This window comes from Mandrillus leucophaeus, unplaced genomic scaffold (assembly GCF_000951045.1).
Source record: "Mandrillus leucophaeus isolate KB7577 unplaced genomic scaffold, Mleu.le_1.0 Scaffold1652, whole genome shotgun sequence".
Lineage (NCBI taxonomy): Eukaryota > Metazoa > Chordata > Mammalia > Primates > Cercopithecidae > Mandrillus > Mandrillus leucophaeus.
In genome coordinates, this window is record NW_012101646.1 from 155,469 (window position 1) to 169,405 (window position 13,937).

Below are 13,937 nucleotides of genomic sequence, written 5' to 3' on the forward strand. Positions count from 1 at the left end.
TTCATAGTGTGATGTGATGCACATACCACAGTATCTTTATCCACTTCTCTGTCAACAGACACCTAGGATATTTCCATATCTTGGCCATTGTAAATTAATGCTGTGCTGATCATGGGAGTGCAGATATCTTTATGAGATGGTGATTTCACTTCCTTCAGATCCTTCACCCATTTTTTAATTGTTTCTTTTTCTGCAATTGAGTTGTAAGAGTTCTTTATAAATTTTGAATATTAACCCTTTAATGTAGTTTGCAAATATTTTTCCTAGTATATAGGTTGCCTTTTCATTTTATTGATTGCTTCTTTTCCTGTGCTTTTCTTTGCTGATTGCACCCTCATATCAGGCTATCAAAGGCACAAAATGTCTGATTGTTTCTATTCCCAAGTTAGCAGCTGTTGATGCTTAATAGCTATACCTATTAATTCATTGGGGCTAGCAAAGTGGGGATATTCTAATTCTGTCATTTATTTCTCCATTACTAATCAGAATACATTCATAAAGAGACATTCCCTTCATCTACCCAAGTGGGACAGCTCACATAGCAAAGGTTGGATAATGCTTGATTCTTCCCTTTACTTAACTAGTTTTCAAGGAAATGAAGTAGTTCCCTTACATCCTCTGAAGATGACAAATTCTTTTTCTAATATCACAATAAACTCATGGATTTAAGTGTATTTGGTGGATTGCAAGCCACTATAGTTATTATACAATCATGCATCATTCAATGACGGGGATATGTTCTGAGAAATGTGTCATTAGGCGATTTAGTCACTTTGCAAATATCACAGGGTGTACTTACACAAACGTAGCTTACTACACACCTAGGCTATATGGTATAGTCTATTGCTTCTGGGCTACAAACCTGTACAGCATGGTACTGCATTGAATACCATAGGCAATTGTAACACAATGGTAGGTATTTGTGTATCTAAACATAGAAAAGGTACAATTAAAATATGGTATTAAATTTTATGGGATTCAGATGTCTCGGAGGATTGAAAAAAAATCTTACGGGACCACCATTGTATATGTGGTTCATTGTTACTATAGTGTCATGCAGCATATGACCGTATTTATGAAAGCAAAAATTCTTTCATATATGGCCAGTGGTAACCTCTTCAGGTTAGCCCCTAAGTCCTTTTGAGATGGCCCTCGCCATTCCTTGTGGCTTTGTTTCATTGTAAAAAGCTTCGCTTTGGTGCTGGCAGACTGACTGCTTTCAGGGGCTTTGTCACATGTCTTTCATTTTCCAGAAGCCTGTAAGCCTGGTGGAACAGAACTGTATGTGGCCTCTGGTTTTACCTACTTAGCAAAGAGCTCCAAGAACACCCACTTCTGTTTTTGCATAATCACAACTCTTACGTAGAGATTTTAAAACCTAAGGGATGACACATTGGCAATTTTGCATGATTTAGCATCAAGACTACGCTACATCCTATTTAAGTTACTGTGTGACTGTTCTTTTTCCACCTTCATGCCTGCCTTCCAGCCCTGCTGAACTACTTACGCAAAGTTTTCAGCCTTTCCACCTTAATGCCTTTGTGCATGCTGCTTCCTCCTGCCCCACTTTAGCCTCAGCTTAGTCACCACTTCTTCCCGGAAGCCTCCCCAGACAACTGATCTGACAGAGATGTCTCTTTTGTTTGTTCCCATAGCATCTTGGTTTTGCCTTATCGTAGCACTTATCTCACTGATTGCAATTGTCTGTTTATCCATCTGCTCACTCTCTTGTTGCCCATGAGACTGTGAGTGGCAGGGCCTGTGGCTTGCTTACTTCATCTTCCCCAGTGTCTGCACAGTGTCCAGCATATTAGTAGGCTATCAATAGGTAATTGTTGAATGAATGAATAAAGCCCAAACTTCTTCATGTCACTCTTTCCATTGCACTCCCACCACTTCTGGTTCACTCTTCTGCTAGACCGCTCACTACCCTGAGTTGAAATCTACTCATATCATAATTCTACCCTTCTCCCTATCCCAGCTAGAGAGTGAGGTCTTTTTAGAGACCAGCTCTAATCTCCTTTTCTATCTTCATTGTCTAGCAGGATGCATAGTGCAGAGTAGGCACTCAATAAATAAACTCTTGGTGTTACTTCTCTTCCAATATTGTTATTAAAAGATAAGAAACCTATTGTCTCCATAACACTAAGAGCAGTTAATGTGAAACTTGTTTCTGTGCTCAATTTGACTTCCTCTTTTAGAATCATTTTTGGGAAGTGCAACAAAGTTCCTCTTTACATTTCCCCTACCAAAGTGGCTTTTGGAAAGTTTGGAGCACCCCATGCTCCCTCCTCATGAAAGCTTTCCTCAGCAGGCACACATGCCATTCTCTTATCCCCTGAGCCCCTTCCCTGAACTGGGTCTTATGTTCCTGTTTGCCTCAGTTGATGCCAGAAGCCCAAGTTTCCCACTTTCAAACCCCACAGCAAGACTCAAGCTACTTCTCTTATGTTTAGTGGCTCTACTCCCATCCAATGCCATGTTTTTGCAACAGGAATTCATTGAATCAATTTTTCTCTCCCTCTTGGGTCACCCCCACGAGCATACAAACATGCTGTTATTTTTCCTGTCTTAAAAACGTGGACTTAATCACACCACGTTGTTTGTCTCCTGAGTTTGTCTCCTTGTTTGACTCATGGCCAGACCTCTTCTCAAAGCCGTATACTGTCTGTAAAGGCAGGAGCAAACCAGGGTTCACCTGCCCCAACCTGACACGGAGTGACTGCCTTCCTTCTGCTTGCTGCCCCTTGCCACAGTCCTGGAAGGGCTTTTTATTCTAAGGCATAATTGGAGGTCAGTGCTTCTTTGGATTCTCTGACATCTCAGATTCATGTTCTCTGAGCAGGGAGGGAGCTGAGAATACTCCAAATAGTGTCTTTTCCTTTTTCCCTGGCCTCTTGGTCAAAGCTGGTGGGCTTAAAAAGTATTACACATAAATGAAGCTAGAGATACAAAAGACTTCCTGTCCCAGGGGTCGCTGTACCTCCTGGCAGAACCCGACACTTCCTGCTGTCACACATGCTACTGCACGGGAGAGAAAACCACAGAGCTATAAATCTCTCCTATGCAACATTGAGTGTCTCCAATGGAAGAGAGCCCTGCGGTCAGCCCGTCATCCTTCTCTGTGCTCAATTCCCAACTGGGGCTCATGCCATAGTTCCCTACCGCAGAAAGGAAGCATACGCTATCCATGCAGGCTGGCCTGTCTGGCCCTTTGATGAACAAAGGGCACCTAAATGTAAGAAGACAAGGAACTCAAACATTTCCTTCCCCCTGGCTCCATGAGAGGGCAGGGAAGTTTACAGATCCAGGGGACTCCTTAGGGCTTTGGTCAATTGAAAATACCTCTTTCCCCAGGCCAGAGATCTGCACCCTTTCTTTGTACTGAGCCAAGATGGTACTGTCTACATCAAACATTCTAGGTCAATGGTGAGTGGAGAGCCAAGGAGCCCTAGGTCATCCTCAGTAGTTCTCAGTGGCACAAAAGAGACCTGTCGTATCTTGGCACTGGCTTCTGTGGAATATCATTCTCTTTTCTTTTCTGAGCATGGACTGAGCTTTACCTGTTCATCTGACCTCCAGGCTTGGCTCTTTCCAAGATTCCTATTCCATTAACGAAAGTTCCTTTTAGTTTTTACAGTGTTTCAAAACAGAGGCACTGATAGCTTGAGGCCAATCCTGCCATGCCTCACCCCCCACCCCATCTCCAGCCTTTATAACAAGCAAAACCCACATATTTTCAGACGCTCCAGAGAGGAATTAGACCATCCCTTGTTGAGAAACACTGTGACTTAGGGGGGAATGCTTAAGAGTCTCCCATCTTTAAAAACTCCCTTGACCCCAGAGCTTCCCCCTTTACAGTCAGATGTTTCTGAAGAGCTGAATACACTTCCTCTCTCTATTTTTTTTTTTTGACTTGACATCCATTACTGATCCTTCTATCCCAACCTGAGTTCAAATTCATTCCTACAGCTGTTTAGCTATGTGACCTTGGGCACATTACTTAATCTCTCTGAATCTCAATTTTATCAGACATAAGATGGAGATAGTAATAGTTACCCGTCCCATAGTATAGTTTTAGGGATTAAATGGATTATAGTAAAGCACTTAGGGTCTCTTACATAGGAATTGTAACTAACCAGGCTAGTTAATTCTCTGAGAATTCTATTAGTGTTTTAATCATCATTGGGAGTTTTATGGAAGACAATTTGTCACCTTTAGACACTGGCAATCCTCTCTCCTCCTCTCCAATGTGTATGATTTTCCTTCTTGGCCAGTTGTGTAGAACTAAAATAACAATGTTAGAAGATACTGGGGCAGTGGTGAGCACTTGTGATTTGCATCTGATTTTAATGTATGATATTGGCTCTTGAACTGAGATAGATAGATAATAGTAAGAAAGCTTCCTTCTAGTTCTTTATTGCTAAGATTCTTTTAAAGCTTAAGCATATGTTAAATTTGTACTACATTCCTTTGCTGCATCAATTTCAATGATTGTATAATTCTGGTCCTTCAAACTGTGGGTGTGAATCCCATTACTAGACTCTCATATCCTGACCTGTCCTTAAAATCATCCAATAAAGTAGACTTGAAGATGGGCACTAGTCCTGTAATACAAAGCGTTTCATCATTAGAATGGCTGATTTGCTTCCTTCCTGCTGTCCTTGTCATGACATGGGTTCTTAGCATAGCCTGAGAAGCAAGAGAAATTGGTCCAGTAACTCCTTATTGAATTGCCTTTCTGCAGGCCTGGCGCAAGCGCTGGTTTGTCCTCCGGCGAGGCCGCATGAGCGGCAACCCCGATGTCTTGGAGTACTACAGGAACAAGCACTCCAGCAAGCCTATCCGGGTAATAGACCTCAGCGAGTGTGCAGTGTGGAAGCATGTGGGCCCCGGCTTTGTTCGGAAGGAATTTCAGAATAATTTCGTGTTCATTGTCAAGACTACTTCCCGTACATTCTACCTGGTGGCCAAAACTGAGCAAGAAATGCAGGTGTGGGTGCACAGCATCAGTCAGGTCTGCAACCTTGGCCACCTGGAGGATGGCACAGGTAAGAGCGGAGTTGGGGCTCCCATGTGCTAAGGGGTATCCCAGGACTGGAGGGCTACTGCAGAGAAACAGTTCAAGATGCCAAGCCTGCCTCCTCGAGGGTGTTTTGGCAGAGGCTAATCTATGTCAGAGCTGTCCTACCGAATACGGTGCTGGAAATTGCCCTCTTTTACTCAGTGCAAATGTGGGAAGGCAGAGTCCACACACACGGAGCACTGTAGGCTTTAAAACCCCTTCATGTCCTTGCTCCCATTCAACCACAGTGAAAGTCAAATGTGGATGAGGATGTCTTCCCATGATGCTGACACTCATGACTTTCTAGAAATATCAAATATTACCACACTTCAAAATATTGTGGAACTCCAGTATTTCTGGTGCCTATTGGGTTGTTCATCACTAAATGGTAGAAAGAGAGAACTTGGCTACTTACCGTAGGCAAGAAAGATTTCCTGATACCTCCGAATGTCTCAAGTTCTCTGCAGAGGAAATTAGTTGTAAGTTTGCTCTGGGCCATTTCTGGACAGTGGGAGCAATTGACCCATGAAGAGTACCCCAAACTCTCTCTCTCTCTGCCACACGCACACACGCACACACATACATACAACTCTTCCTATGTAATTTACCAGGTATATTGTAACCTAGGGTTACAATTCACTTCCCTTCATGGATTTTGTTTTTGAGCCCCTGACATTATTGTAACATGCCCTTTTCCTCAAAATATGAGATTTTGAATCTGATTTCTTTTAGCCTCTTGGTCTAGTAGACAAAACTTGGCCCCTAAATCCTGTGATCTATACTTGCTTCAACATTTTAAGGGTTACTGTATGGTTTCCACCATCTGCCACTGAAATATCCACACTCTAACACTAGGTGGCAATGGAGAGTCAGAGTTGTATCTCCCTCCAGGACAGGCACAAGAGAGTGTAGTGCTTCCTGAGAACACATTCCTTTTCGTTTCGTGAACCAGGGAAGCGTATTAAGTGAGGCTATTCGGTAATATTGCTGAGCATTGAGAGCACTCAAATAAAAGGAAATGAAGTGATGGCAAGTTCTTTATCCTTGGTACAATGGACAAAACTTAATTGGAAAGTCGCATTAAGTAGGTTCTGGCTAGAGTCTGACATTATGCAAATCAAGCAGAGCCTCCCTGACCAACTTCTCCAGCCTTGCTGCTGGCTGTTTACCACCCTATTCCACACCTTCAGCCCTAAATAGGTATATCGTCATATACTGTTATATGTCTCCTCTGTTTCTTTCCTTATCCAGGAGTTATCCTAAAACATATGTACATAATATGTTTCCCAATAACCCAAGAGCAACAGGAATGAGTAAGGCACCAGGCCAAAACCGGAGAGCCTGCCCCGGCGCGAAGTTGGAGGAAGCCAGAAAACTCACCATTCTCTGTAGCCCCCCTCAGTTTTTAGAACCACGTAAGAGCAGGGTCCTCTTCATCTGAGAATTACACCCAAAGGGCTTTCTTGTGACTTTTCACAGAGTGTTTGGTTCTGTCTCCAGCAACCATATAGTAGTCAACACATTGTGTGTGTACCCTGGCCAGGAGCTCGGTTGAAATGCTTTTGTATAGTAACTCGTCTCATCCCCACAGCAGTTCTATGGCCTATGTGTGATTATTATCTCCACTTTATAGAAAAGGAAACTTGGAGAAGGCAGGCCATGTAGTAATGGCTATGTAGTAGAGCCTGGACTTGAACTCAGGCAGTTCTGGCTCATCCTGACTCAGGAATCCTGGACTATTAACTTGGTTCAAAGGGGAAATAAAAGCAGGCTTTTCATTAGCTGTTTCTGATCTGAAGTTCTCATTGGTTCCTGATTCAAATTCATCTTAAGGGCCATGTTTTCAGGTGATAGGGAGGATGTTATGCTCCGTGAGAAAAAGGAATGTGCTTTTCCAGCCACCACAGCACAGTGTTTCTTTCCTTCCCTTTACTTATAACAGTGATGAACAGGATTCTTTATTTATGTGTTATTTGTCTGTCTTCTCTGCTAGAATCTAAACTTCGATAAGGGCAGGATCTTTGTCTTGTCTGTATTGTGAGGGTTAGTGGCATTCCGGGTACATGGTAGATGTGATAGGTATTCTATATAGACATATACCGATATAAACATGTATAGATACACATACATATATGCACAAGTACATATATAATTATATGCATGGACTTGTTATGCATACATATATATACGTATGTTTGTTTGTTGGGTGAAAAAACAATGATGCAGGGCTGCTGCTGAGGGCCATAAAGAAGCTGTGTGTAGACTAACTGCAGAGTTTTAGGCCAAGAATGCTGGGTTTTTTACTCTTAATTGATTCAACACTTTGCTCTTGAAACATTGGCCTTCTTTCCCAGACATTGTTTACAGCTTGGGGAAATGGTCTCCTCCATCAGTACAAACACCAGCTGTGATTTGCATCTTCTGTTTGGCGGCTTTGATGCTGTTTGAGAAATTTTGAGTGCGTGTTATGGCCATTCTTAAACATTAACCTGGGAAATGATTTCTCCAGCAGATTCCATGGAGAGCCTCTCTTACACAGCGTCCTCCCTGCAGCCATCCTCTGCCAGCTCCCTTCATACCGCCCATGCCGCCAGCTCCTCCTTGCCAAGAGATGACCCAAACACTAATGCTGTAGCCACTGAGGAAACAAGAAGTGAGTCAGAGCTTCTCTTCCTTCCAGATTATCTGGTTTTGTCCAACTGTGAGACTGGAAGACTGCACCATACCAGGTATGTTTATGCCCAGGACTCTGTCTGAGCTGGGCCTGCTAGCATGCTCTCTAGAGTCACACTGCCTCCTCTTGCAGAGTCTGTAGCTGAGATGTGTTCAGTGTGCTTCACCAAATTAGTCCATTCAGTGGTAGCATTTTCTAGTGGGTGTGTCTGCTCTCATCTCTCTTCCTGCCAATGTCAAGGCAGGAACAGATTGCTATGAACCACTGTGAAAGATGAAGCATGTAGTATACTAAACAGAATGAGTCATGCATTTCAGCATTGTGGTTTCATTTCTAGCCTTGCATTTTCATGTGTATCTGATGCTTAGAGGATGAAAAAATCAACAAACCATTTTTCTTTTGCCACACCAAGGGGTTGGTGTAACTGAGTGTTGTAGAGGGAATGTGGCTGTGCAAGTAGCAAGCAAGGTGGTACTGGGGGGATGGGAATGAGGCCAGAGTTGGTTTTGTGGTAGGCAGATGGCTGCATTTTAGTCCAACTTACCTGCTTTTCTTCCCCAGTCTACCCACCAGATGTGATAGCTGGTCAAACTCAGACCGTTCATTGGAACAGGCTTCATTTGATGACGTTTTTGTTGACTGCGTGCAGCCGCTCCCGTCCAGTCATTTGGTCCACCCCTCATGCCATGGCAATGGAGCTCAGGAGGTGCCATCCTCGAGGCCTCAGCCTGCCCTGATCTGGAGTAGAGAAATCAATGGGCCACCCAGGGACCACTTGTCTTCTTCACCATTGCTGGAAAGTTCCTTAAGTTCCACCATTCAGGTAGATAAAAATCAAGGTTCCTTACCCTGTGGAGCAAAAGAACTAGACATTATGTCCAACACTCCACCTCCCCGCCCCCCTAAGCCAAGCCATCTGTCTGAACGGCGCCAAGAGGAGTGGAGTACACACAGTGGCAGCAAGAAGCCAGAATGCACTCTGGTTCCAAGAAGAATCTCTCTCTCTGGTTTAGACAACATGAGAACGTGGAAAGGTAAGTGTTGGGTCCTAAGATTCAGGCGCCAAGAAAACCCTGGCTCCTCCCCACTCTTTGTGTCCATGTGAGGTCATGCCAGTGGACCCAACCAATGGGGCTACTTTTGAATTACCTTGATGTGTACAGCTTGGTAAAAAGCCACATCAGTAGTGTGTACTTGTGTACATATGTGCTTGTCCCTTGCTCAAGCTGGCCTGATCTTCTAATGGGGCTGGATCCTTGGTGGAAGCATATACCCTGAAAGCAGCACTCTTCTGTTCCCAGATCCCCCCACCCTTCCTTTGAGCCTGGCCACCAGGAGAGACATTTAGGTCCCCATAGATGCTGCAATAGGTTGGAACACTGGTCCCTTGTGATGGGCTTGCCCATTCAAGTCCTTGCCCATGTGGTAAGCTTTCCACCTGAATCTGAGATCCTAGTGTTTTTTGGAGTCACTCAGGGACCCGCTTAGTACAAAAGTTGATGTCTTTTGTCTCAACTCAGTCCCATTCCCTTCTTTGCCTCTCTCTCACATACATAGAGAGCCCTGAGACCACAGATCATCACTGCCTTCTGTTTTTCAGCAATCCCATCAGCCTCATTCATCATCCAACTAGACTTATTCTTTCCAAATTCTAACTGGCTGTACAAAGGGCCCTCCCATAGCCGTCTTTTGCCCTTCTCTATAAGGCCATTTATCCTCACGAGGTTATCTTGCAATTCTGCTTGCAGTTCCATCTTCCTCCACCTGTTTCTTTCCACCTGGGCCTCTCTGGCCTTCAGAAGCAGTTTGGTGAAAGCCAAGTTAAGCCCATTCAGTGTAGTTTTTTATTGCGGGATCTGGCCAGCAGCCCACAATGCAATGGGACTCTCTCTTTGTTCCCAGGCGGATCGGCAGGTCGAGAAATAACAAACACACACAAGATAGTGAAAGCTAGGTCCAGCGGGGTCACCACCTTCTGGTCCCGTGGTGCCAACAATGCACTGGATATGCCAGCATTTATTATTAAGTTTAGCGAGGGCAGGGGTAGGTTAGTGAGGGATTTAGGGTCATTTGATTATGAGGTGAGATGGTCACATGGGGATTAAGTAGTTCTTTAACATAACATCTGCATGCGGAAGTACAGTATACAGAGATAAGAATTTACAGTATAGTGTGTGCATCCAGAATTTCTAACAGAGCCTTAAAGCAGGCACACCATCTTTCCATAACCTATGATTAGAAAGATATTAATCAGCAGTAACAGTTGCAGCAAAAGCTGGTTACAAACAATTCATAGAAACAGGACGTGAAGTTAGACAACCGGTTAGACCAGAATTTCTCAGAAGGGGATATGCCTTAACCCTAAAGAGGCCTAGAAGAGCTGCAGCAAGCTGAGGGCGTTTATAGCCCTATCTTATCCATATGGACAGGCGCCCCCCATGCATCCGTTTATAGGCTCTCCACAAGGGTCACATTCCATTTCCAGAGCTATGAACATCTGCTTTTCTGGGATAGGAATCTTGATGATGTGAAACCTCCCTGACTGCATGTCCGTTCATAGACTCTCTGCAGGGGGAAGCACATCACCCACTATTGGCTCATTCTGGCAGCCCAACCTTGCATTGTCTTTATACAATCCTGCATGCAATTTTGTATTCACAATAATCAGGAGCATTTCATCTTTTATTCTGTAGCAATAGTTTCAGGGAGTCTCCCTAGAGTTTTTCAGTAACCTCTTCTTTACTGCTTTGCTGGGCTACCTCATCTTTCTGCCGTGAGCCAACCAACCTTAACATTTTGCTCTTCTTTCTTACATCAGTCTGTATCTCTTAGATACACAGACACAGAAACTAATGATCTCTGTGTCTTTCTCTTTTCTTCTCTTTCTTTCTCTCTCCATTGAAATATAATCACCCACACATCACTACTTATTTAGGCCACGTTTTCAAGAAATTATGGAAAGTGGAAGGAGTGCACATTTATTTTCAAATTGTATGAATCTCTCATTCTGACTGAGGATTTAAGTTACTGGCAAAAGCCTTCCCTAATGTCCCTCCATTACATATGTTTCTTCCTTTTGACTATCCTTATGAGATAGGTGTATACTGATTACACAAATGATCTGGATGTGCTAACATATGTGAACAGTTGACAAAAAGGGAAAAATGAAAGTGGTTAAGCACATTTTAGGAAGTGAAATGAATAAAACCGGTAGAATAATAACATAAGAAAATGAATCAAAAGTCTTAAATTGAAGAACAAAAACTTGAAATAATTTGAAATTTCAACACAAACATAAAACAATTAGGTTGTGTTATTTTACATGAAGGCAAACAAAGGTTAAAACTAAGTAAAATAGAGGTTTTGACCATGAAACAAAGACCAAGACAACAGTGATGCCTAGAAGCAAAATGGCTCTGATAAAGCAGAGGGAATGCATAAAGTTTATTGTTCCACCTTTCCCACCAAGATTTGCCTGGAATCTGTGTTGGGGCATGGTGGCAGAGTGAGGTCAAGGTTCATTTTTGTCCATCTGGATCTCCATCCAATGACCCTGCAAGGCTGTCCTGCCCCCATGGCTCTCCAGCGCCCCCTCTGCCATAGATGAAGTGCCCATGTATGTGAGGTCTGAGTCTCCTTTCTATCCCTTGGAGCCCACTTGTCCAGCTTGCACCAATACCACACTCTCTTAATTACTATACCATTCTATCTTAATATCCAATAGGACAAGTCCTCCTGCCTTTAAGAATATAATGGCTATTCTAGGGTCAATTTTACAGTCAACTGGTCAGGTTCTAGACACATCTATATAAATATATTGGGGATTTGAGGAGGATTGCATCATATCTGTAGATCAGTTTGTGAAGATTTGACATCTTTACAATGTTGAATTTTCCAATCCATGAATAGGAAATATGCTTCCATTTATATAGGTCTTATTTTTGTATTTTAAAATATTTAATTGACAAAGATTTCATATATTCAAGGTGCAAATGCATATGTATCAGAACATGATGATTTGATATGCACGTGCATTATGTACTGACTGTTACAATCAAACTAATTAACACATCCATGGCCACCCATGCTGTACATTGGATTCCCCAGACTTGTTCACTTATCACTGAAAGTTTGTACCTTTAGACCAACATATTCTCATTTACCTGCATTTCCCAGTCCCTGACAACCACCATTTTACTATTGCCATGAGTTCGACTTTTTTAGATTCCACATTTAAGTGAAATCATGCAGTATTTTTTTTTTCTGTGCCCAGCTCATTTCACTGAACATAATCTCATCCTGGTTTACCCATGTTGTCACAAATGACAGGATATCATTCCTTTTTAAGGCTGAGTAGTATTCCATTCTGAATATATACCACATTTTTTATATCCATTATATCCTTTATCCATTCATCCAGTGACAGACACAAATTGACTACATGTTGTATTAGTCCATTCTCATACTGTTGTAAATAACTATCTGAGGCTGGGTGCGGTGGCTCACACCTGTAATCCCAGCACTTTGGGAGGCCAAAGTGGGTGGATCACAAGGTCAGAAGTTCAAGACCATCCTGGCCAATATGGTGGAACCCCATATCTACTAAAAATACAAAAATTACCTGTGTGTGGTGGCAGGTACCTGTGGTTCTAGCTACTCAGGAGGCTGAGGCAGTAGAATTGCTTGAACCTGGGAGGCAGAGTTTGCAGTGAGCTGAGATCGCACCACTGCACTGCAGAGCAAGACTTCATCTCCAAAAAAAAAAAAAAAGAACTGCCTGAGACTGGGTAATTTGGGTAATTTATAAAGAAAAGAGATTTAATTGACTCACAGTTCCACAGGCTGTACAGGAAACATGGCTAGGGAGGCCTCAGGAAACTTACAATCATGGAGGAAGATGAAGAGGAAGGAAGCATGTCTTACATGGCTGGAGCAGGAGGAAGAGAGTGAAGGGGGAGGTGCTACACACTTTTAAACAACCAGATCTTGTGAGAGCTCTATCACAAGACAGCACTAGGGGGATGGTGCTAAACCATTAGAAACCACCCCCATGATCCAATCACCTCCCACCAGGCCCTACTTCCAACACTGGGGATTACAATTCAACATGAGGTTTTTGGGGGACACAGGGCCAAACCATATCACATGTTGTGGCTATTGTGAATAGTGCTGTAATAAACACAGGAGGGCAAATATCTCTTTGACATACTGATTTCATTTCTTTTGGATATGTATCCAGAAGAGAGATTGCTGGATCATAAGGTAGTTATATTTTAGTTTTCTGAGGAACCTCCATACTGTTTTCCATAATGGCTATACCAATTTACATTCCCACCAACAGTGTACAAGGGTTCTCTTCTCTACACCCTCTCCAACACTTGTATTTGGTTGGGCTGATACTTTGTGTGGTTCTGATTTGCATTTCCCTGATGGTTAGTGATGTTGAGCATTTTTTCATATACCTGTTGGCCATTTGTATGTCTTCTTTTCAGAAATGTCTATTCAGATCTTTGCCAATTTTAAAATTAGGTTATTTAGTTTTTTTGCTACTCAATTATGTGAGTTCCTTATATATTTTTACTGTTAACCCCTTATATATGATTTGCAAATATTTTCTTTCATTCTCTAGGTTGCCTTTTCATTTTGTTGATTGTTTCCTTTGCTGAGCAGACACTTGTTAGTTTGATGTAGCTCCACTTGTTTATTTTTGCTATTTTTGTCTGTGCATTTGGAATCATATCCAAAGTATCATTGTCAATACCAATGTCAATGAGCCTTTCCCCTATATTTTCTTCTAGGGGCTAAATGGTTTTAGATTTTACACTGAAGTCTATAATCCATTTCAAGTTAATTTTTTGTATATGGTCTAAGAAAAGGGCCCAACTTCATTCTTTTGCATGTGGATATCCAGTTTTCCCAACACCATTATTAAAGAGACTCTCCTTTCTTTGCGCTCTTGTTAAAGCGTTCTGGATTTTGATTTTATATCCAGCTTTTTGAAACTATGGATTATTTTGTCTTTTCTTTGCATATAATTATATTGCCTGCAAATAATAATAGCTTTGTTTTTTCTTTAACAACTTTATATTTTTCATTACTTTTTCTTTTTTTTTTCTTTTTTTTTTATTATTATACTTTAAGTTCTAGGGTACATGTGCATAACGTGCAGGTTTGTTACATATGTATACTTGTGCCATG

General features: G+C 42.3%; 1 protein-coding gene across 1 annotated transcript in view; it reads left to right on the plus strand.

Moving 5' to 3' along the window:
* The first annotated feature begins 3,190 nt into the window (after positions 1-3,190).
* Positions 3,191-13,937, plus strand: part of GAB3 (GRB2-associated binding protein 3) — a 38,721-nt gene continuing 27,974 nt past the window's right edge. The window contains exons 1-4 of the mRNA XM_011976411.1: positions 3,191-3,238; positions 4,748-5,051; positions 7,575-7,794; positions 8,301-8,773. Coding sequence (XP_011831801.1) covers positions 3,191-3,238; positions 4,748-5,051; positions 7,575-7,794; positions 8,301-8,773 — 1,045 coding nt within the window. The remainder of the gene's footprint in view (positions 3,239-4,747; positions 5,052-7,574; positions 7,795-8,300; positions 8,774-13,937) is intronic.